Raw genomic sequence first — 21,051 nt, 5'->3', positions numbered from 1 at the left:
AAAACAGTTTGCAATAAACAAAATAGAATGGAGCCCTTGCTGAAAAGTTAAAGCTGGGACCAAAACTTAAAGTTAACTTACGTGGGGAGGACTATTGGGAGTTGTTTTTTTGGGGAAGGAAATGTCTCTTTGGGGCTACCGCAGGGCCGGTGGCGCCCTCAACGAGGTGATGGTTCTACAGTCGAGAGAGGCAGCATCTGGGCAAGGGCAAAAGTGAACGCGCAGACTGGACCCCACCTCTTCAATTTCAAAGCACTTAAAAACAGTACTCTGGAGTGCGAGCGGCTTCTAGGACACGGTGATTTCCTCCTCTTCTTCTCCCTCCTCTTCCTCCTCGGAGTCTGAGAAGTCCGAAGGTTTCCCAGGACTGTTCGAGTGCGCGGGCGAGGGGGGCAGCGGCTCTGGCAGCCGTGAGTCCCGCAGGTGCGGGGGGTCGGGGGACGCGTGGTAGGCCAGGCGGTGGCGGGGGCTGCCCGGACCCTCCTCCTCCTCCTCTTCGTCCCCAGGACCCTTCTGGCCCACGTCGCTGAGGTCCGGGTGCGGATTGAGCTTGGTGGGCAGGGTCTGCTCGCGGCAGCCCCCGCTAGACAAGAGTTCGCGCTCTTTGGAGTTCCGCCATTTCATGCGTCGGTTCTGGAACCAGATTTTCACCTAGGATGTCCCGGCGGGCAAGAGGAAGGGAGAAGCAGCGGTCAGATCTGGGGCCCCGGGGGACGCACGGGGCGGGGAGTGGAGTGGGGAGCAGGCTCTGTCCTTCCGGCTGTGTCCGCTCCCCACCCCCAGAAATGAGTCCAGGTGGATCCCCGCATTGACTCCGCCCCCGCATCAGCGCGCGGTTCCCTTTGCCCCACCTGCTGCCATCCTGCCCCGAAGGGCGGGGTTGGGGGACCGCTGAGCCTGGGAGAGAAGGAGGCAAGTGGGGGTGGGGAGAGAAGAGTTCTATCCTGCGGAGCTTCGAGGGTAGTGGCCCGTGTACTCACTCCCTCTCTAGGCCTCGGTTTTCCCATCTGTACAGTGGGACCTAAGCGGTTTCCGAACCCTTGCAATTGACGGGTGTGCCTGGAAGGGGTGAAGGGCGGGGGCGGGGGGTGCTGTGGAGGAACTGCGCTCACCTGCGAGTCTTTCAGGCCCAGCTTGGCCGCCAGCTTCTTGCGGTCGGGCTTGCTGATGTACTTCTGCTTCTGGAACATCTTCTCTAGCGCCTTGCGCTGCACGTCGGAAAAGACTGCTCGACGCAGCATGCCCCGCCGAGGCTTCCCGCGCGCCGCCAGCGGCCAGGAGAAGGTCCCGGGGATGGGCACGACGCTGGAGGACGCTGCAGGGTGGGGGGAGGTGGTGAGTGAGTGGGCGTACGCCCCCCATCCCCAACACGGCTCTCCCTGGCTTTTCGCTCTGATCCCTTCATCTCTTTAAAGCGCTCCTTTTTCTCCCCCTGGAGAATAGGCCACGAACCTACAAACCTGCGAGAGTGAAAAGCGCTTTCCGCCCAAATAACTTTCCCTTTCAACCGTGCAAACCCGGATTAGATAAAACCACGGAAACACAGAAAATAGCCCCCACAATAGCAAGTTTCATTTTTCCATTCAGTGGACCCAGGGAAACAAACCTGCGTACATCAGCTAAAACAGCAATAGAAAAAATAAATTACAAAAATAAAAACAAAATATCCAACCGAGGCCACTGGGTTTCTCCCCTAAGCTTTTATCATTTCAGTGGCTTTTGCATTCTTTAGATGAAAATGAGGTGCTTTACTATTTTGATAAAGAGGGAAAAATCCGATTTAGATTTTTTTGAAAAATCCAATAAGTATTCATCTTTTTAATATTAATCCTTCCTCCCCTCCCCCACGAAACGTAAAGAATTCGGCCCGAATACATGAAAAGTGGCAGCTAATTAGCACATTGACTGCTTCCCAATGGGTATTGGTATGATAAAAGGGGGGAGAGTTTCGCTTTAAGCGAAAGAAAAAAACAAAACAAAAAGAAACAGAGACTCTAATGAAGCGTGAATGGTAATTGTGTAGTAATGAACTAACAGAAAAAGACTGAGGACAAGCAGCGAAAGCCATATATTACTGGGACAAAAGAGATTTACACTTTCAAACTAAACACAACTGCAGGCCAAGACCATTGGGAGAATACTGATGGCAGAGGCTTCTCTTCCCCGAATCGTTTTCATTAAATGGACATGAAAAGCTATTTATAAAGCTCGGGTTGTTTTTGTTAGAGCATTGAGATGAGGGAGAAAGGGAGCAAATTCCATTATTAGCAGCAGTGTGAATGGTGGTGGTGGTGGTGGTGGTGGTGGTGCTGGGGGGGGGAGGGGGGTGGCGAATTCTCTCTCTCCCTTTAAAAAATCAATTGCTTGTTTCTTTTGCTGATATTTGGGAGTGCTGTCGTGATTTTACCCATCCCCCGCAGGCCATACCCAGTTTTTCTTCTCTTTATAGGGACTCTTCTGCCTCCCTTTTAGTTTTGATCAGTGGCAGAGTTTTAGAGCCATCGTTTGAATCATCAGTGAGGTTACAGGAAGAAAACCTGGTGGAAGCTGTTTAAGTTATTGCTCCTTTAGGCTGGGAGACAATTATGGGCTTTCTTCCAACTGCTTCTTATTTTTCAAGATCAACGTTGTTTTATAAGACAGAGTGAGAAAGGAGTACGAGAAGGAGTTTGGAAATCAGGCTGGAAATAGAAAGTTGGGATTGGGGGAGGATCTAGTCCCCCTCCCCCTGGGCAGCCCTAGGCATCCCACACAAGAGGGCACCCCATGTGGTCTTGTGAAAAGCCCGAAGACCTGAATGAGTCTTAAAGAGAAATTAGCCCCGGCTGGTAGGTGTCTCTCGGCGGCGTGGAGGGACTAGGGCCGGTCTGTGTGTGGCTGCCCGGAGGAGCTGACCAATTGGTCATGGTGCTGAAACCTTTGTGGGGAATCGTGGCCAAGTGCACTGACTCTGTGGGAAAACGGCGGCGTGAAGGGATGCCAACAGCTCCTCGCCGGGAAGGGAACCGCCTCAAATTGGGACCATGACAATTCCTGCTAATTTGTAGAGCAGGGAATTGGTGCAAAGTGTCAAGCAGTCACTGCTTGTGCTAAATAGGGCATCAAATTGGCGCGACGGATTCATGAATGTTGTACGCCTCGCAACCTCTGAACCAGAGCATAACCCCGAGGGGTGGACGGAGAAATATGGCTTCGGAGCAAGGAGCAATGGGCCGGGGCTGGGGCGCCGCCCTGCCTCGCGCAAAGAAGGGGGACAAGACCTACCTGGGAAATAAGAAGATCTGATGAAAGGCTGAAAGGACCCTTCGAAGTAGGGAAATGCGAAGGTCTTGGGAGGGACGCTCTGGAGCAAGGCTGGGGATGTTTCTGGCGGGCAGGGGAGGGGGGCAGAAAGGAGAGAGGGAGACAGAAAGAATCTGATTACGTACTTGCCTATTGTACAGCACACTGAACGCACGATATAATTAGCCCTTCATCTGGTTTCAAAGACATCTTTCTTATATGTTGACAGGGTAAAATAAATCTTCCCAACATTGTCTTATCTGTAAAACTCTTTTCTTTGCCCCCAACATAATTCTCTGCGCCGTCCCACTCTACCCCAATCTCCACCCTGGGCACTAACGAGATAGGTAGGACTGAGTGGGGATGAAAGAAACTGGAGATTTATAATATTAGCTGATCCAATAAACATATCATATTGAGTTAAAAAAAAAAAAAAAAAAACTCTCCTAGAAGCTCGAAGGCAGAAACGCAGACGTCCAGGGGCGTGCGCTCAGCGTTACTGCACCAGATGAGACTGCGTGTGCTCCAGTTCATTCCGAGGATGGGGAGAGCCTGGAGGGTTTTCTTCCCCGGAATTGACTGGACTATTCTCATATTGCCTGACGTAGGGTCTCAGAGTTCGTGCGTATGTGTGTGCACCGATATGTGTGTGGGGGCCCGCTCGCTAGAGGAAACTGAGGCCAGGAGGACTCCGCGCATGCCTGGTACCTGAACGGGCCCTCAGGGTTCTGCCCTCGCTTACCTGTTCTGGGCCCCGAGGAGAGGATGGCGTTCACTCCAAACTTCAGAAACGTGGTCTCGCTGGCGGGCGAGACGGCAGTCGGCGAAGAGCCGCCCCGCCGGCTCCCGGGACCCGGGGAGCCCAGGTCCGAGGCCCCCGTGTCGGTGAGGGCCGTGGGGGCCCCCTGCCTGGGCGGCGACATGCTGGAGGTGGGCACGCTGCGGGGCAGGTAGGCGGGGGGTCGGCTGATGCGGATCAGATCCTCCACCAGGAAGCTGGAGTGGCCGGAAAATGCCGACTGCAAGGACTGGGGCAGCGTCAAGGTGGGCGTGGGCCGCAGGAGGCTAGGGTACCCGGCGGGGGGCGCGAGGAGGCCGGGGAACATCATGGTAGGCGCGGGGCGGGCGAAATAACCCTTCTTTCAGTGGCCGGAGGGTAAACACCTCGCTTCCCGCCCCTCCCGCCCCCGCAGTGTCCTCTCTCTTGGGCTTAGCAAACGTCTCCAAGTAACAATCCCACTTGGGCGTCTGCGAGTCCTCCGTGGTCCTCCCGTCGAGGTGATGGTTTTATAGTGGCCCGCCCGCTAAAGCACTTTGAAAAGTGACAGCTCTGACAATGAAGTTCAACAAAGTTCTCCACTCGAGCTTCATTCGCCGGAGGCTCTGGACGCTCTGATTGGCGCAGGGGTGCAATTTATGATTGGATTAGTCTTCATAAGCATGGCCCGCACAATGGGCCGGCAACAAAGGCCCGCGCGCATCAATTCTGCATATCGACCGCCTCTTTGCAATACAGTGCGCCCCCAAAGCTCTCGCGGAAGGTTTTTGTTCCGAAGCAACACCCGGGCTAATTAAATGCCTATTTAGAAGTTTCAGATGACATCTTGCCTCATAGAAAAGGAATTATTTAAAGAACGCACTAAATTTATTTGCAGCTCCCCCGCTAAGCCTGGAAAATAAATCAATAAATATTCATAGAAATACATCTTCAGGCTATCAGCAAAGTTACCCTCCCTCTTGTGGGGGTGGGGCAATGAAAAGTTTCAAGTCAGTGGACATAAAAATATACTCCTTTTCCGGTCTCTAACCCTATTCGTTAATCGAGCTGAAGCGTAAAGCAGATGTAGGGGTGAGTGAAATCAGTGTTAGAAGTCCCATTCTGACGACTCAGGGAGACTTGGAAGTGGATGCTTTGCGACCACTGGATGTGTGTCCGTAAGAGTGGGGGAGAGGTCTGGAGTTATTTCATCTCGGGAGACGGGTTGAGTTTGAGCGTTGGTGGATACCTGAACAGTAAAACTAGTCTCCTTCAAATTCCCGGCAACTTGGAAAACGATTTTCTCTAGGAGTTTCTGCAAGGGGCTCTCCGCACCTCACCTTGAGGGAGGAGCGGAGGAGAGCTGCGCTGGGCTGCGGGGCGGCAGGATTCCGCTTGCAAACAGCTCAGGCTGACCGGAAACTGCCTCCGGCAAGGGTATCCAATGGCTGTGAGTGCTATGCTGGCCGTTCTCCAACCACAGAGAGCTCTCGGCATTTTAAGTTGAAACTCACAGCCCTGACATTTTAAGTCATAGCAGCGAACCCTACCACTTGCGGGGCGCTTAACTTGGCCCAAGATTTGGCAGCTTCTTAATTAACTACAACGCACAAACACGTGAAAACCAGAGGGAAGGGATGCGGTTCCCAAGAATGTTGGTCCACCCCAGGAAAGCCTCCTCTGAATGTGGGGCTTCAAACAAGACTCTTCCTGGAGACAGTCCCTTCGCTTTCCTCTGGTTGGGGCTGAGGTGGCACTAAGACTCGATTCCCCCCATTTCTCTGTTCGGCGAGATAACAGATGTGTTAAATGTCCCATTCATCTCTTTAGTGTGGCTGAACCTCCCCAAAGAGAAGTGTGCAGCCCCGCCAGGCCGCCCTGATCCTATTAACCATGAACTAACTGTCACCTTCAGCTGGTTTTCCTTTTTGCTTTTTAACACAAAGCTTTCTGAAAAATCTTATTAACCAGCTTTATTTCTCTCGATGGTTTTGTTCGGGGTGTTTTGTGTTGATGATCTCCATGTCGCTGCTTTAACCATTCAATAAAAGTGCATCTGCGATTTATATCACATTAAACCAGAAACGGAGCCCGCTAAAACTCTCCCTTGATTCAAATTAAAAAGTTATTTAGGACCCGGCTCCAGAGGCGAATTAATGCTAGAAGATGACGTAAGTACGGAGTTTCTGAGCCCAAGACTGCTCACGCTCATGGGCAGCGGGAGAAAACCAATCAGGAAAGAAACAACTTTTAAATAAGGGGCTATTTAAATATGGGAAGCGCCTCCCTGGAAACGGAAAAGAACGTCAGAAGTTCCTGTTTTTGAAGTTTGCAATAACATATGTGAGAAAAGTATAAGCTATCTGAACTCCTGCACTTTAACCTTGCCACGAGAAAGCTTCCCACTGCAATAAGACTGGCTCTCTCCGTTCCTCTCCCGTCCTTTTTTCCTCAGGCCCACCTCCCGCCTTTTCCCACTCCCTTTCCCTCTGCCCCCCACCCCTTTTTCTCTCCGCGTCTTAAGGACTTGGGCAATTGCCAGTTCCCAGAAGGACGCTCCGGGGTCTTCAGGACGTTTGATTCCCTACCGGTGAAGCGCTTGTCCAAGTCTTCCGGATGATCAGAATAGTCTATATTTGCCAAAATCAACTTGGATTTTGTTTTTTTGGAGGGGGGGGAACGGTAAGAACTTGAAGTCAGCGTGAGCCCTTCCCACCTCCTCCTTCCCTGTTGGGGCGTTTGCCGGGGTGTAGTTTCCTGCCCGTTGACAGGCTTCATGCCACCCCCTAGCCCCCGCCCCAAGCCCCCGCCATTCTGCCTCACTATAGACTAACTGCTACTAACTTCTCGGGTTTTAAAAATCTACCCTGCCATTTTTTGGAGGGTGGATCAACCCCTTGCTGCGATCCACGTGGACCCTGTTTCCTGGGGTCGGTCTCCACAGCCTCCTAAAGAATTCCTAAAGCGCCAAAGAGGAAAAGTGAGGGCGGGGGCGAGGGCGCGAGGGTTGGCTGCCCGTGAAAAGGCAAAATAAATCCTAGGGAAGCAAGAAATTGGACGAAAGGATCTTACTTTAAGTGATCTCCTTGAACGCGTCTTTTCAAACTCCGCGATAGCCTAAGGGGTTGCGCGGCGCGGCGCGGCGGCTGCTGCTAAGACCTGTGACTAATGCCATTTGACCTGAGCCCGTGGGGTTTCGTGCGTCCTGCCATTCATTGTTATGTCGTTATCTTCAAGTTTATTTCGGAGAAATCACTCGCAGTGTTTGTCTCAAGGCTGAGCTTTCTGTCTATTTCTCTTTCAAGGGAAAAGAAGACGGGAGGGGAAAAGAGAGAATCGGAGGCCCTGGTTTGGGGTTTAAGGTCCTTGCCTACGCTGCGGGGGAGGCCGCAGCAGATCCGGCTGGGGTTCCCCGGGCCTAGGTGGCCAAAGCTGCCGAAACCTCCCTTGGATAGTAGAAAGAGCGTGTCGGAACGCACTCTGGGGGTTCCTTTCCCCCATCGCAGGGGAGAGCGAGCATGTTGCTGCCCTGGGCGCAGTGCAGTCCTAGCAGCAGCGCGGCCCTCTCCAGTGCTGGCCGTGCCTGGAATTCTTGGATAAGCAAAGGCCAGCAAGCGAGGCGAAACGGACACTACAAAGTAGAGAGTGGAGTGAGCTTCCCCGCCCTCTGAAAAGATGGCAAGTGTCCGTTTCGGGAAGGCTGCAACGCTAAGGTCACCCTTCGCAGGCTTCGGACCCCCAGGCCTCCACGCTCCCTGCCGTAGCAGCCAACAGAGTGAGAGCACATTTTGGAAGATTGGCCGGACGCCGGGCGGTGACAGGGGAAAGCGCCCGACGCCTGGCTTTGGGGTGGGGGGGGTGAGGGGATGGGGGCAGGGAGCTAACGGGCCAGGCGAAGGAGGAGGGCTGCAAGGCTCGGACTGAAAGAGCTTTCCTACCGCCCCAGCCCCTCTTTGCAAGCCTCTCTATTAAGACAGCTCTAAGGGGTTCACCTTCAGAATAGGCCACTAGGAGCTACCGCTGCCCCAGCTCTTTCTAGTGTCTCCCCCCTCACCCCCCATCCCTTTCACACGCACTCCCCTCTTTTTCCTTGAAAATCCTTCTATTGTGCCAATCAAGCAGATGGTTTGCAGGAAATATAGCTTGGCCTCGCTGACCGAAACTAATTTTAACTAGCTTTCCAAGCCCGAAACGTTTGTTTTGCTCTTACAAAATAGCCCCCAAAACAGCTGGCAAGGGTGAATTAAACCCATTAAAGACACATTTATAAGAAATTATATTCACATAGATTGCCTGAACCCCCTTGTGCTGCCTAAGAGAGGAGATGAGCGCATTTAAATGAAAATGTCGCCGGACGCTCCCCTCCTTAACATAGCCTGAAAGTCTCAAAACATTTTACTAAATAGATTAACTTGACTATTGTCTTGCATCACATTTATCAGCTTCATTAAGTGAATAGCTGAACAAATATATTACGCATGCATGAAAAGCTCTTTTTCAAGGAGCCTCATTGTATCCTCAGCCCTGACAGGTGGTTAACTGTGTGTTGTTTTTGTGTGTGTGTGTGTGTGGGTTTTTTTGGTGTTTTCTTTTACTTTTTTTTTTATTATTATATTTTTTTAACCCGAAGAAAGGGGATCTCTGTAGAGTGGCACAGGGCTTGCAGTGCGGACTTGGAGAAAGTTTACTTTAACTACCTTCTTGGACAACCCTCTGCCCCAGCAATATTAAAACCATGTTGGGCCAAAGAGATATGAGACCGTTCAAAATAATCAAAATTAAATTTTGGTAAGCCCAGCCTTGAGTGCTTTCTCTCTCTTTCATTATCTCTGCCCCCTTGTCTGGGAAATTAATTTCATACTGCTCCTTTTTAAAGCTTTTTAAACATAGCCATTGTTTCTCCTTGTTTAACCAGCTTTTCACAGACTGCAAGATTAAATATTCTTCTTTTTTAAAAAGAAAATAATAATAAAGACAGAGTCTCATTTTGTTGTCCAGGCTGGTCTCCAATTCCTGGCCTCAAGTGATCCTCCAGCATCTAAATACTCTTTTAACTCACATTTGGATGCATTTCACTTTACTGTATGTCTTTAGAAAACGTTCTTGTCTCCTGGGCCTCGGTGTCCCTATGGGTAAAACAAGGGGTTGCCCTAGAAAGCTCTCTAAAGGCCCTTTCAGATCTGATTTCCTGAGGTTTAAAAACCCTCAACTCTTTGTTGCGTTGTGAAGGGGCCCAGCAACTCCCAGTCCCTGAGCCCAGTGTGATGACAGGAAGGACAGCACCTCCAGGTTCTAGGGTGCTGCCTTGGTGGAGGGGAGGAAAGTGGAGTACTCTAGAGGCCTAAGGCAAATCTGCCAGCTGGGGAGGACTGCACACACTGGGTTCTCATTCCTGGGGTCTCAGGATACACTGGGTACCAAGAGCAAAAGCCTGGAGGTCACGCCACCCTCACATTCTGGTCCACATCCCTCCCTTCAAACAGGCTGCTCTGCCTACTGCTCCTCTCCAGTTCTTGGTGAGAAGTGGGAGGGGATCTTCCCTGGCCCACTCCCCTTGTCCTGGGCCTCACTTTTTAGCTGCTTTGGTTACTGGTGGAGTGCCACAATGAGCCCCTTCCACACCATGCTCCATCATCTTTTCCCTCTCTTGCCTTTTCTGCCTTCCCCTAACCCCAAGCTGGAACTATTGATGTTCTCTCCTGGAATTTTCTGGTTAAAGAGGCTTGGATGAAGGTGAAATTGGTGCTGGGTGGGAAAGGGTATAGAATCTTTCTCTGAAAGGGCTGCTTTTGTCCAAGGCAAGAGGAGCAGAACTGTGCTGTGAATGAAGGTTGTCTTATGATGTAGATAAGTATCTCTGCTTAAAAAAACAAAAATTAGCCTGGTGCAGTGGCACACACCTGTAATCCCAGCACTCTGGGGTGCCGAGGTGGACAGATCACTTGAGTCCAGGAGTTTGAGACCAGCCTGGGCAACATATTGAGACTCTGTCTCTAAAAAAAAAAAATTTTTTTAAATTTCTTTTTAAAAGCTGTTTTGGAGCAGCCTCCAGAAGAATAAGAAGAGCTTGTTGGGTGTGGTGATGACTTGCAATCCTTTCCCAAGTGATTAATCTTCCCTGATGGTTTGATGAGATTCTTAGGGAGGGGGCTGAAGATAGTTGTGTTTCTTTTGGAAGAACTTCCTTCAGTCAGATAAGGGAATTTCAGGGCAAGCCACTCACTCCCTGTACTTCAGAAGGAGAAGTGGGAGAGGCAGAAGAAGGTCAGTGAGAGACTTTGTGTCTGAGGCTTATTTCTGAGGACTTTCAGTCTCCTTTGTTCAAAGCACTCAGCATGCCAAAGCGCCATATTTTGGGCTATTGTTTTCTGAGTACCAACAGAAGGAAAAGAAATTATGTTTAGAATCAGGACCCGTAAACTGGAGGAGTGCGGGAGAAACATCCTTGCCTCTAAATATCAAAGCTCATTTTGTCTCCGTTTGAGATTTAGAGATTTGCCCTGTTGGGACAAAGAGGTAGACACCCATGGGAGGATTGGAGGCAAAGCTACTAGTTCTTCATAATGTAGTGAAAGTTAGTTTTAAAAATTATTTTTTCTTCTCACAGGTAGGGAGTCTTGATTTGGCCAAAGGAGGAACTTATCAGAGGGGCTGTTTTGAACCATGAGCCAGTGCTTGAGAGGGAAATATTCTGTATTGTGTGAGCCTCTAAATTGCTGGAGAGTTATTTGCCTGGGGCTGAGGCTTAGATTTTAATGCAGTAAAGAGAGAAGGAGAAATCTCCAGGGACTTTTGCCTGCTCTACAGTTCCACTTAGTCAGTGTAGGGAAGGGAGAGGGAGGCATAAGAGAATGTGACATTCTCTTACATTGGTAAGAAATGAGGAAAATAGCTTTATTTATGGTATTACTATACTACACAAAGGCCTCAAGACCAAATGCCGACTTCCATCTGCAGAAAGAAATAAGACAATCGCCTGCCTGCTTACCTTTATCTACCATCAACCTCCCCTCCCACTGCAGAGAGAAAAGAGATGGTCATCAGACAGAGAGGTTCCTTTCTGCCAGCTTACCCTCCATTCTATTCACATCCCTGCAGAGAAGCCCCCTCCTGCCTCCTTGGTAACTGTGCTAGTTGGTTATTTTTTGTTTACCCTTCTAAACCCCACTGTCTACTCTTTCTCCCTCCTGCTTTGCCCTGAGAGGCTGACCTCTAGGCCATGCATTGACACAGGATACCTTGCTGGCTAGATTCTTCTAGCTGATTCCTATCAATGGAAAGCACTAGCACCAACTCAAGGGCAGAAGAGGTATTTATTCCTCCCACTCCCTTCTTGCCTAGTTGCATTTCTGGGAGGGACTGTAGCTACAGCTTCCAAGATCACTGGACTCTGGCAACATTGTCCTTTCAACCTTCTGCCCTTTCACACCTATGGACATAATGGGATATAATGGCTTCCCACTGTTGCTGGTCTTTAAGTACATTAATATCCTTTGTTTATTTCCTTTACCCACTCACACCTCTACAAACAGTCTCTTGCATATGCACTAGAAAATCTGCTGCTGGAATCCTGACTGATACAAGGACCTTGTTCTCCATTATTCTTTCTATATATAGCTTCATATTTTCTCTATATTAGCTTTAATATTCCCTTCACCACTGGTTCTTTCAAATTGTGTTCATTTTCAAAAGGACTCTCCATTGACCTTATGTCTGTCTGTAACTACCTCTTCTTAGAAATGTCCTGTAACTCCTGTGAGGCCTACAGATGGAGGCTTACCTTCTGTGAGGACTACACATGGAATCCCACCCTACTTTACTACTCACCCTACATTATGAAGGGCCACACACCCCGAAGTGTTGACACCTGGTCTGAATATCTGAAATCCATCCCCAAGCCCCACAAACAGCCATTCCTGGGCTATGCCTTAGATTTGGTGATAGGCATACCAGTGATGTGATCCACCCTTGGGCAGAGAGACCTGGGAGGGGTTTGTGCAGTCTTTGAAAATGAGCTTGGTTCTATTTGGGCAAAGAATTCCTGGGCCTAAAAGGGAATATATAGGCTCTAGGTGAACAAGTGTCTCTGTGGCCCCATGGATTCCTGCCCCATGGAGATGCATAGGGCTGTAGAGAACCCAGACTGGGGACCTACCTTAAGCACATGCCCCAAGCAAGGTCCCTGTTTGGTCTAAGCATGATACTTCTTTCATAACCAAAGTTTTTGAAAGTGATGTCCACCTTGGCTTATTTCATTTAACATAATGTCCTCCCAGTTCATTCATATTGTCACAAATAACAAAATTTAATTCCTTTCTATGGTTGAATAGTATTCCACTGTGTATATGTACCACGTTTTATCCATTCATATGCTTATGGACACTCAGGTTGATTCCATTTCTAGGCTATTATGAATAATGCTGCAATAAATATGACAATGCAGATATCTCTTCAACAAACTGATTTCATTTCCTTTGGATGTATCCCCAGTAGTGGGAGTGCTGGATCATACAGTAGTTCTATTTTTAAATTTTTGAAGAATCTATATACTGTTTTTCATGTCTATACTAATATACATTCCCACCAAAAGTGTGTGAGACATTCATTTTCTGCACATTCTCACCAACACGTGTCATCTTTTATCTTTTTGATAGTAGCCATTCTAACAGATGTGAGATGGTATCTCATTGGGGCTTTAATTTGCATTTCCCTGATGATTAGTGATGTTGAACAGTTTTTTTATATTCCTGTTGGTCATTTGTATGTCTTCTTTCGAGAAATGTCTATTCAGATCCTTTGCCCATGTAAAAACTTGAGCTGTTTTCTTGCTATAGAATTATTTGCATTCCTTATGTATTTTGGATACTAACTTCTTAGCAGATGTGTAGTTTACAAATATTTTCTCTTATTCTGTAGGTTTTGTCTTCACTCTGTTGGCTCTTTCCTTTGCAATGCAGAAACTTTTTTAGTTTGATGCAGCCCCATTTGTCTAATTTTACTTTCGTTGCCTGTGCTTTTTGGTTATATTCAAAATAACTATTGCCCAGACCAATGTCATGAAGCTTTTCCCCTATGTTTTCTTCTAGTAGTTTCACAGTTTCAGGTCTTACATTTAAATCTTCAATCTGTTTTGAGTAGATTTTTGTATATGGTGTGAGATAACAGTCTAATTTTATTCTTCTGCATGTGGATATTCAGTTTTCCCAGAACTCTTTATTGATGAGACTATTCTTTCCCCATTACATGTTCTTGGCATCTTTGCCAAAAATCAGTTGGTGCTAAACATGTGGGTTTGTTTCTGGGCTCTCAATTCTGTTCCATTGGTCTGTGTGTCTGTGTTTATGCCAGTACCATGCTCTTCTGGTTACTATAGCATTGTAGTATGTTTTGAAATCAGGTCATATCATGCTTGCAGAAGTTCTTTTGGATAGCATTGACTAGGGTTCCTGAATATGGGAAACTGAAGCCAAAAACCTGAGGCTGCTGGCCTGCAGAAATGGAAACCTAGAACGATATGACTGCTGTATTCAGATACTAAAAGGCTGCCAAGAGAAAGTAAGTAATGAGTTCCCTGTTACTAGAAGGAGCCAAGGAATAGCATACTTTACAGCAAGTAGGGAGATTTTAAAACGTACATTAGATCTTATCACTCTACCCTTTCTTTCAGTCAACAAATATTTAGTGACACCCTAGCATATGCCAGCAGGTGCTATTCCCAGTGCTGGGAATGCTGGAGTAACAAGACATACACAGTTCCTGCCATCCTGGGCCTTCCTATTCCACGGAGAATGAGGTGGAAGCAGGTCCTGCTGGCCCCTTCATCCTCCCCTCCTTACCCATACTCCTGCCATCCCCATCTCCTCTCTCCTCTAAGGTGCCAGGTTTCTTCTTACTACTCTAGTTTTGCATGTGCTTTTTCTTCTGCCTTCTTAATTTGTTTAACTTTTGTTCATCTTTCAAATTACAACGTAAATACTACTTTCTCATCATTCAGTTTTAATCACCTTATATTTTTTCTTCTTGGGATGATATATATATATATAAAGCATTGCCACTTACTAACTGTGTGACCTTGGGTCTGGTTACTCAGCCTTCCTGTTCCTTAGTTTCTTCAACTGCTTTATCTAAAATAGGTATAATAATACCTACCATAAAAGATCGTAAAAAATACATATTCCCTACAACAGTGACCAGCCTATATTTAGATTCATGAGAAGTTTAATGCCTTTACCCCTCAAGGAACAAAATATTCTAACTCCTAATTCTACACCAGATTTCCTTTTAGATATTGGTGAAGATTTTTGTTTTGTTTTGTTTGTTTTTTGAGATGGAGTCTCACTCTGTTGCCCAGGCTGGAGTACCGTGGTGCAATCTCGGCTCAATGCAACCTCTGCCTCCTGGGTTCAAGCAATTCTCCTGCCTCAGTTACCAAGTAGCTGGGACTACAGGTGCGTGACACCATACCCAGCTAAGTTTTTGTATTTTTATTAGAGACGCGGTTTCACTATGTTGGCCTAGCTGGTCTGGAACTGCTGACCTCAAGGGGTGATCCACCTGCCTTGGCCTCCCAAAGTGCTAGGGTTATAGCCACGAGCCACCACATTCGGCCTGGTGAAGAATACTTAAACCAATAATAATAACAGGAACAATGATAGTGATATAGTGATATATGCCTTTACTTACTATGTGTCTGGTACTTTGTTAAATATTTTCCATGCATTATTTAAAATAATCCTCAAAAGAATCTTATGAGGTAGATACTATTGTTATTCCTACTTATTTAAAGGACAGGACACAGAAACTGAGGGAAGGTTAATCATATTAACTGTGGTAGCTTTATATCATGTTAACTTGACTAGGTTGAACTACACTTTTCAGGATTCCCTCCCTATGTGATTCCAGTTAGGGTAGGCCACAAAAGAAAACCTGAGAAATTTGGAGAGTGAAAGAAAAGCGATAGCCCTGTTGTAGCCACTTCACTGGCATGAGGCAGCAGCTGGCCCTGCAAGTGCTCTGTGCTCCCCAGCTTCCTTGACTCCAGGGCCAGTTGTGCGTGTTTAGCTGTATGAAGAAGGGCTTGTGCTTTGGTAGGACTTCCACACTCACAAGAACAGAGGCAGCAGGGACTGATCGGCATGGGTTTTAGTCTGTTCTCATGGGCTTCCAGCTCATGCTGGTGGTTCTATCCTGCTCTTGATCTCCCCTTACTTTTTGTCCAACATTCCTTCTCGACTGCCTGCCCCTTGCGCTCCAGCATTAGACATGAAGGTGACAGCCTTATGGAGGATGCTTAGTTGGCTCTCACAATTGTATCAGGTTAAACTCCTGTAAAACATCTATATACATATATATGGATATGGATATATAATATATATGCTACATATGTATGCTATAATACATAGATTATATATAGGCTACATATGTATGATATATATGAGGTATATCTGATGTAGTATTATGTAAGAGATATATGTATGCATATATTTTATTGGTTCTGAACCTCTCATTGAATCCAGACTCGTGCAGTGCCCAAGGACACACCGAGAGTAAAAGCCAGAGCTGAGGCTTGGAACTCAGTACTCTGCCCCAGAACCAATGTTCATAACCATTATTCTATACCAACCCGGAACCACTCTCTAAGAAAGTCTTGGGATTTTGGAGGTTGATGAGAGTTGTCTGTGGTTTCAATTCTAATCTGGGGCCCTCTTCTTCTGCCTTGAAGTACTAACGGGGATTAAAATGTCATTATACTCATAAGCCTAGCCAAACTGACACCCAGAAGGCATTCAGCAACAAAGTTTCACTGGCTTATAAAAATCAGGAGTTCCACTACTAGTACTACTACTACTATCAGTACTACTACTACCAAGGATGTGACCACATATTTAGCACTTACAGAATTCCAGGTACTGTTCTAAGTGCTTAGATATCAACTCATTTAATCTTTACAACAGTCTAAATAAGTGGATGCAGCATTTCTAGCACCCACTTACTCACAGAAGTAGTTACTAGATTTTTAAAAAGTGAACTTTGTGAGGGCAGGGGACCAAGCATGTGGGGGAGAGCTTGGATTCCTGCTCTGATGAAGGGAAATTAAATATGAATTCCAGTTCTACCTTGGCTCCAGTTTGAAGTACATATATCTCAAGTGTCTAGGACATATCTATCAGTCAGGATGCCTTTGACTGCAAGTGGCAAAAGACCCATCCAAAAATAGAATAAACTCTAAAGGAAAATTATTATTTCCCAAAACAAGAAAGCCAGTGGGAAGGTAATCCCAGAAGGAAGAATCCCAGGCAGACAGAGAAGGGATGGCAGATCAGAGTTCATTAATTCATCGGCTTATTGATAGCACTAAAGACTCAGGTTCTTCCCTTCTCTGCTCAGCCATCTTTAATGTTTGAATTGCCCTCTTTGGCTGGTTCCCGATTGGTCCCTGATGGTTCCCTTACCTCCAGGCATCACAAGCCAGTGACAATGTTCAGCAGAAGAGGAATGAGCCAATTTATTATATTCTCCTTCCTTTTATCAGCAGGGAAAATCTTTTCCAGAAGCCCAACCTAAGGATTGCTTTTAGTGCCAATTGACCAGTCACTGGCAAGGAAAATGGAATCACCATTATTTGATTAAACAGATCAAGGTTCACCTCCCTGGGGCTAGTGAAGGGCCCAACTTCCTGTAAACACGTGCAATTATTAAGGAAAAGGGGGATTGGGGAAAGGACTGGTTATGGCAAGGTTTTTTTTAACATCATGTGGAGCCATGTGGTATATTGTAGGATGTGTAGTGGCATCACTGGCTTCTACCCACTAGATACCAGTAGCACATCTCTCAAACACCTCATCACGATGGTCAGAAATGTCTCCAGTGATATAGTTTGGCTGTGTCCCCACCCAAATCTCATCTTCATTGTAGTTCCCACAATCCCCACCTGTTGTGGAAGGGACCTGGTGAGAGGTAATTTAATCCTGGGGGTGGTTACCCTCATGCTGTTCTCGTGATAGTGAGTTCTCACGAGGTTTGGTGGTTTTATAAGGTGCTGCCCCGCCCCACTGACTGTCATTCTTCTCTCTCCTGTCATCATCTGAAGAAGGACATGTTTGCTTTCCCTTCCACCATGATTGTAAGTTACCTGAGGCCTCCCCAGCCATGCTGAACTGAAAGTCAATTAAACCTCTTTCCTTTATTAGTTACCCATTCTCGGGTATATCTTTATTAGGAGCATGAGAATGGACTAATACATCCAGAAACTGCCAAATGTTCCCGGGGGCGTGAGGTTGGGGGGCCGCTATTTAACCCATTTGAGGACGACTTGGTTAGAGGATAGCAGGTCCTGCACTTCTGGCTCCAGGCAGGCTGTGAGCTGGGAAGGGACTGAAGAATGAGAAGGTGACCACAAAGGGTCAGTTATGGAAACCTAGAAAGCAAGGGCCAGTCAGGGTAGCTTGGAAGTGTTTGTCACCAGAAGAAGGCAACTGGAGGCTGAGTCCTCTAGGCTGATGCGCTAAGTCTCCTAGATGTTTCCTGTTGAGAATCAGGACTGAATAGGGCTGAGCTTGCTGGAGAAGATTCCCATGGCCCTCAATTGTAGGTAAAGAAGGGATGTGACAGGAGAGGGATTTTAACCAGAATGGTCATCCTGAACACTCCTGAGCATATGTCACTGCACATACATCTAGCCATCAGTAGATACTGAATGAGAGTTTGTTAAATAAATGATGAAAACACAGAACAAAGGAAGGGAAAAACGGAGTTGCACTTATTTTATTTTATTTTTTTTCTGAGACAGTTTTGCTCTGTTGCCCAGGCTGGAGTGCAGTAGTGCAATCCTGATGCAATGCAGCCTTGACCTCCCAGGCTCGAGCAATCTCTGATGTCAGCCTCCTGAGTAGCTGGAAATACAGGTGCATGTCACCATGCCCAGCTAATTATTCTTGTATTTTTTGTAGAGATGGGGTTTTGCCATGTTGCCCAGGCTGGTGTCAAATTGCTGAGCTCAAGCGATCTGCCTGCCTCAACCTCCCAAAGTGCTGGGGTTACAGGTGTGAGCCACCACACCCAGCCTGAGTTGCATTTATTTTTGAGTAAAAATGTGGTATCAAACAACATTCCTGAATAGCCACTAAACCTGTAATTGCTGGATATCAAGCAACACATTTTAGACATTTGCCGAAAAGTATCAGGGTTAGAGTGAGAGGAAAGGGAGTGTGGCCCTTTTAGTAAAAATTAATTGTGTTTGCTCAATGCCTCTTTTACTTTTAAATGGAAGTCTACTTTTTGTGAAAATAGAGATATCCTCTGGAATAACAGAAAGCAAAAGCAAACTGCAAAAAAATACCAAATGGCATTTGGCAAAAAAGCCAATTTTTCTTGTAGTTAGCTGAATGAGTGTTTACGAATTTTAATTCTTAATACTTATTTTGCTTTCTTATTTTTAAAAAGTGAATAGTTTCCTAATATGCATATGTAGTTAAAACATGTTTCAAAGGCTTTCTCAAATTCACAGCCTCTAGAGGGATTGTGGTTAGAAAAGATATTTCTGCCTTCATCAGTTCAGAAAGACAAGCTTTGCCTGCGGGGTCATGCCCCTCTATTTTAGGTTGTGTTAAAAGGGGGCACCGAAATATTCAAACTATTTTACTACAAAGCTAACAAACATACCGACGGCCCCAGTTTCTACTCATGTGTAACTTCTGACCCTTTCTCAAAAAAGCAAGTACTATGATTACTAGGCATTGCTTTTTAAAAATAAAGCTTGCGTTGTTTTCTTCCTCTCATTTGCATTTTCATCATAGAACAGTTCACAAATCCATGTTTTTTTTTTTTTTTCTGCCACCATTCAAGATATTTTGCTATCAGTTATGTGCAATCAATCGCATAAAGCATGAAGAGAGCGGGGCTGCTGTTCATATGTTGCCTGTTAATCTAATTACTGAGGTGGGGGCTCCAGAAATAGAGCTGCCCACATAGAAAAGCTGTCCCCCCACCTGGTGGATTGTTTAGCCAAGCTTTTTAAATGTGCAGAGTTTAAAAAAGAAGGGGGACAGGAGGAGGCACGGGTAAAGAAATAAATCTTTTTTTTTTTTTTTTTTTTTAAGTTTCTATGCAGAGCAACGGAAAGAATTTAGTGGTTGTCAACATGAGTTTAGTACGAAGGTATGGTTTAAAACGTAGGTTCATTTTGACTGAGCTTCAGGTCACGCAAGTCCAGGGAAACCTGTGCTGCTATTTGTTTTTTGTGTGTTTTAAAAAGGGTTCATAAGACGTTAAGGGAGGGAGATGAAGCGGAGGGGGCGTCCCAGGGGGATGACGTCTATTAAAGGGTGGATACTTCAGGGGTGTTATTTCCAGAGGCTCTTAGTGACTGATTGTGTGAAAGGGTAGCTCTGAATGAGCAGCTCCAGCCTGGCTTGATTTTGAACTGGTTTTAATCCTTGATTCCTACAAACAAAATAAAATACCTTGTCGAATAGAGCCCATTGAGTGCGGATGATGGGTTAGGAGTGGGGGTAAGAGATGGTAGCGTGGATGCTTGTTTATCGAGGAGGAGTTGTCCGTTGTTCCTGGAGCCAGTGAAAGGAAAGACGCCAGAATCTGATGGCTGGGGTAGCATTGATGTGAGGTAACGGGGTAATCGGATTGAAAGGGAGCCATAGTATTTATGTCAGTTCACATTTCGTCAAAGGAATAATATGAGGTGCTACCTAGCTGAGGCATTGGCCTGGGGGTTCAGTTAGCAAGCATCCAGGCCTCATTGGATTCAAATATAAATTAATTCTCACAGGAGCATTGCCTGATTAATCTATTTGCATAATAGTAGAAAAACTGCAGAGTGGTTACTTTTTTTTTTTCTTCTGCAGGGATTTGGACAAAAAAAGGTTTAAATTCATTTGTAAAAAGAGGGTGTGAGAAGTCGGAGAAGCAAAAGCCCCCTCTGGGGCTCCCAGAGCTGTTTTCTGGACCAAGAAGAGTTGGAGTTGAGGGAAGCCCCACTGGCTCAAGAAGTTTAACTCTTCCTAGGAAAAATCACCTTTTTCTGAAGCATTAGGAGTCTTAGGTCTTGGCTCAGATGGTGGGGTCTGGTTCAGCAGAAGCTCGGGACATCGGCCCAGAGTGAAATATCCCCCTAGGTTTAGGTTCTGGTCAAAGGACATCATAGTTTCAAAAATATAGAGGTTCAGTTGTGATGTACTCAGGTTCGCTGGGTGTTTCTGAAAAGAATTTCAAGTCTATTTGCTATTTCATTGAGAAATAAGTAATTGGGCTTATAAAACTCAGGACATTCATGACCTTTTTGACTCAGTGCGTTTAATCAGTGAGAACCGGCTGAGCACAGCCTGGTGCTGCTGGTGTGTGTGGTGAGTATGACAATGAAATCTGTGTCTTATTTTTAAAAACCATGTTATAAAAACAGGATGGATGGAAGAGGACTAAGAGTTCCTGAGTTTCACATTTTTGATACCAAAGTTATTTTTTCTGTAAAAATTTTAATAACAGAATTTTAAAATATAGCTATAAACATTACTTAGCAAATCCAGCCTTGATTACTTCCAGTCTTTGCTCAAGAAGAAAGACCTTTCTTTTCATAGTACTATAGGCACTGTCTTCAGTATTTCTTACACATTCTTATGACTTTCATTCCTTTATCATTTCTTTATCACTGTTGTGATAAAGAAAGCACCAAAGCCATTTAGATGCAACAGCCACGTTGGCTCAAAATGCTTCTATTTTCACCAGTTCCAGATGGAGAAACCTTATAAACAACAGCAAGGCAAATCCTATTTTATAACTGATCACATGGTTAATTCCAAATTTTATTTTGAAAACTTCCTGCTGTAGTAGAAATGCCAATGGTAGGTGCTTGACAAATGTTCATTTCATTTTCTTTTATTGACTACACCCAGAATGACAATGAGATCAAGGAATAAGAGCCTAATACCAGCAGAGAAGAAAAGGTCTATTTCATGCACTTCCACTGCTTTAGGAGTGCCCACCTAGCTGAGGACCCCCTT

At 46.1% G+C, this 21,051-nt stretch overlaps 1 protein-coding gene across 1 annotated transcript; it reads right to left on the bottom strand.

Annotated features, from left to right (window-relative positions):
• Positions 1–229: 229 nt before the first annotated feature.
• Positions 230–4,391, bottom strand: DBX1 (developing brain homeobox 1). The gene is made up of 4 exons (XM_025358445.1): positions 4,025–4,391; positions 3,265–3,366; positions 1,113–1,315; positions 230–651 (listed from the first exon to the last, which is right to left on the bottom strand). The coding sequence occupies exons 1-4, from the start codon at positions 4,389–4,391 to the stop codon at positions 289–291; spliced, it is 1,035 nt and encodes a 344-aa protein (XP_025214230.1). The 3' UTR covers positions 230–288.
• Between the last annotated feature and the right edge of the window lie 16,660 nt (positions 4,392–21,051).

Source organism: Theropithecus gelada, chromosome 14, assembly GCF_003255815.1.
Source record: "Theropithecus gelada isolate Dixy chromosome 14, Tgel_1.0, whole genome shotgun sequence".
NCBI classification, from domain to species: domain Eukaryota; kingdom Metazoa; phylum Chordata; class Mammalia; order Primates; family Cercopithecidae; genus Theropithecus; species Theropithecus gelada.
The sequence above is the reverse complement of the archived record's forward strand: the minus strand, read 5'-3'. Positions and strand labels throughout refer to the sequence as shown.

Coding starts and splice junctions, on each gene's coding strand:
- DBX1 (XM_025358445.1), bottom strand. CDS start 4,391: ATGATGTTCCCCGGCCTCCTCGCGCCCCCCGCCGGGTACCCTAGCCTC. Junction 3,367..4,024: donor CTCCTCGGGGCCCAGAACAG/GTAAGCGAGGGC, acceptor CCTGCCCGCCAG/AAACATCCCCAGCCTTGCTC. Junction 652..1,112: donor TGGGCCTGAAAGACTCGCAG/GTGAGCGCAGTT, acceptor GGGACATCCTAG/GTGAAAATCTGGTTCCAGAA.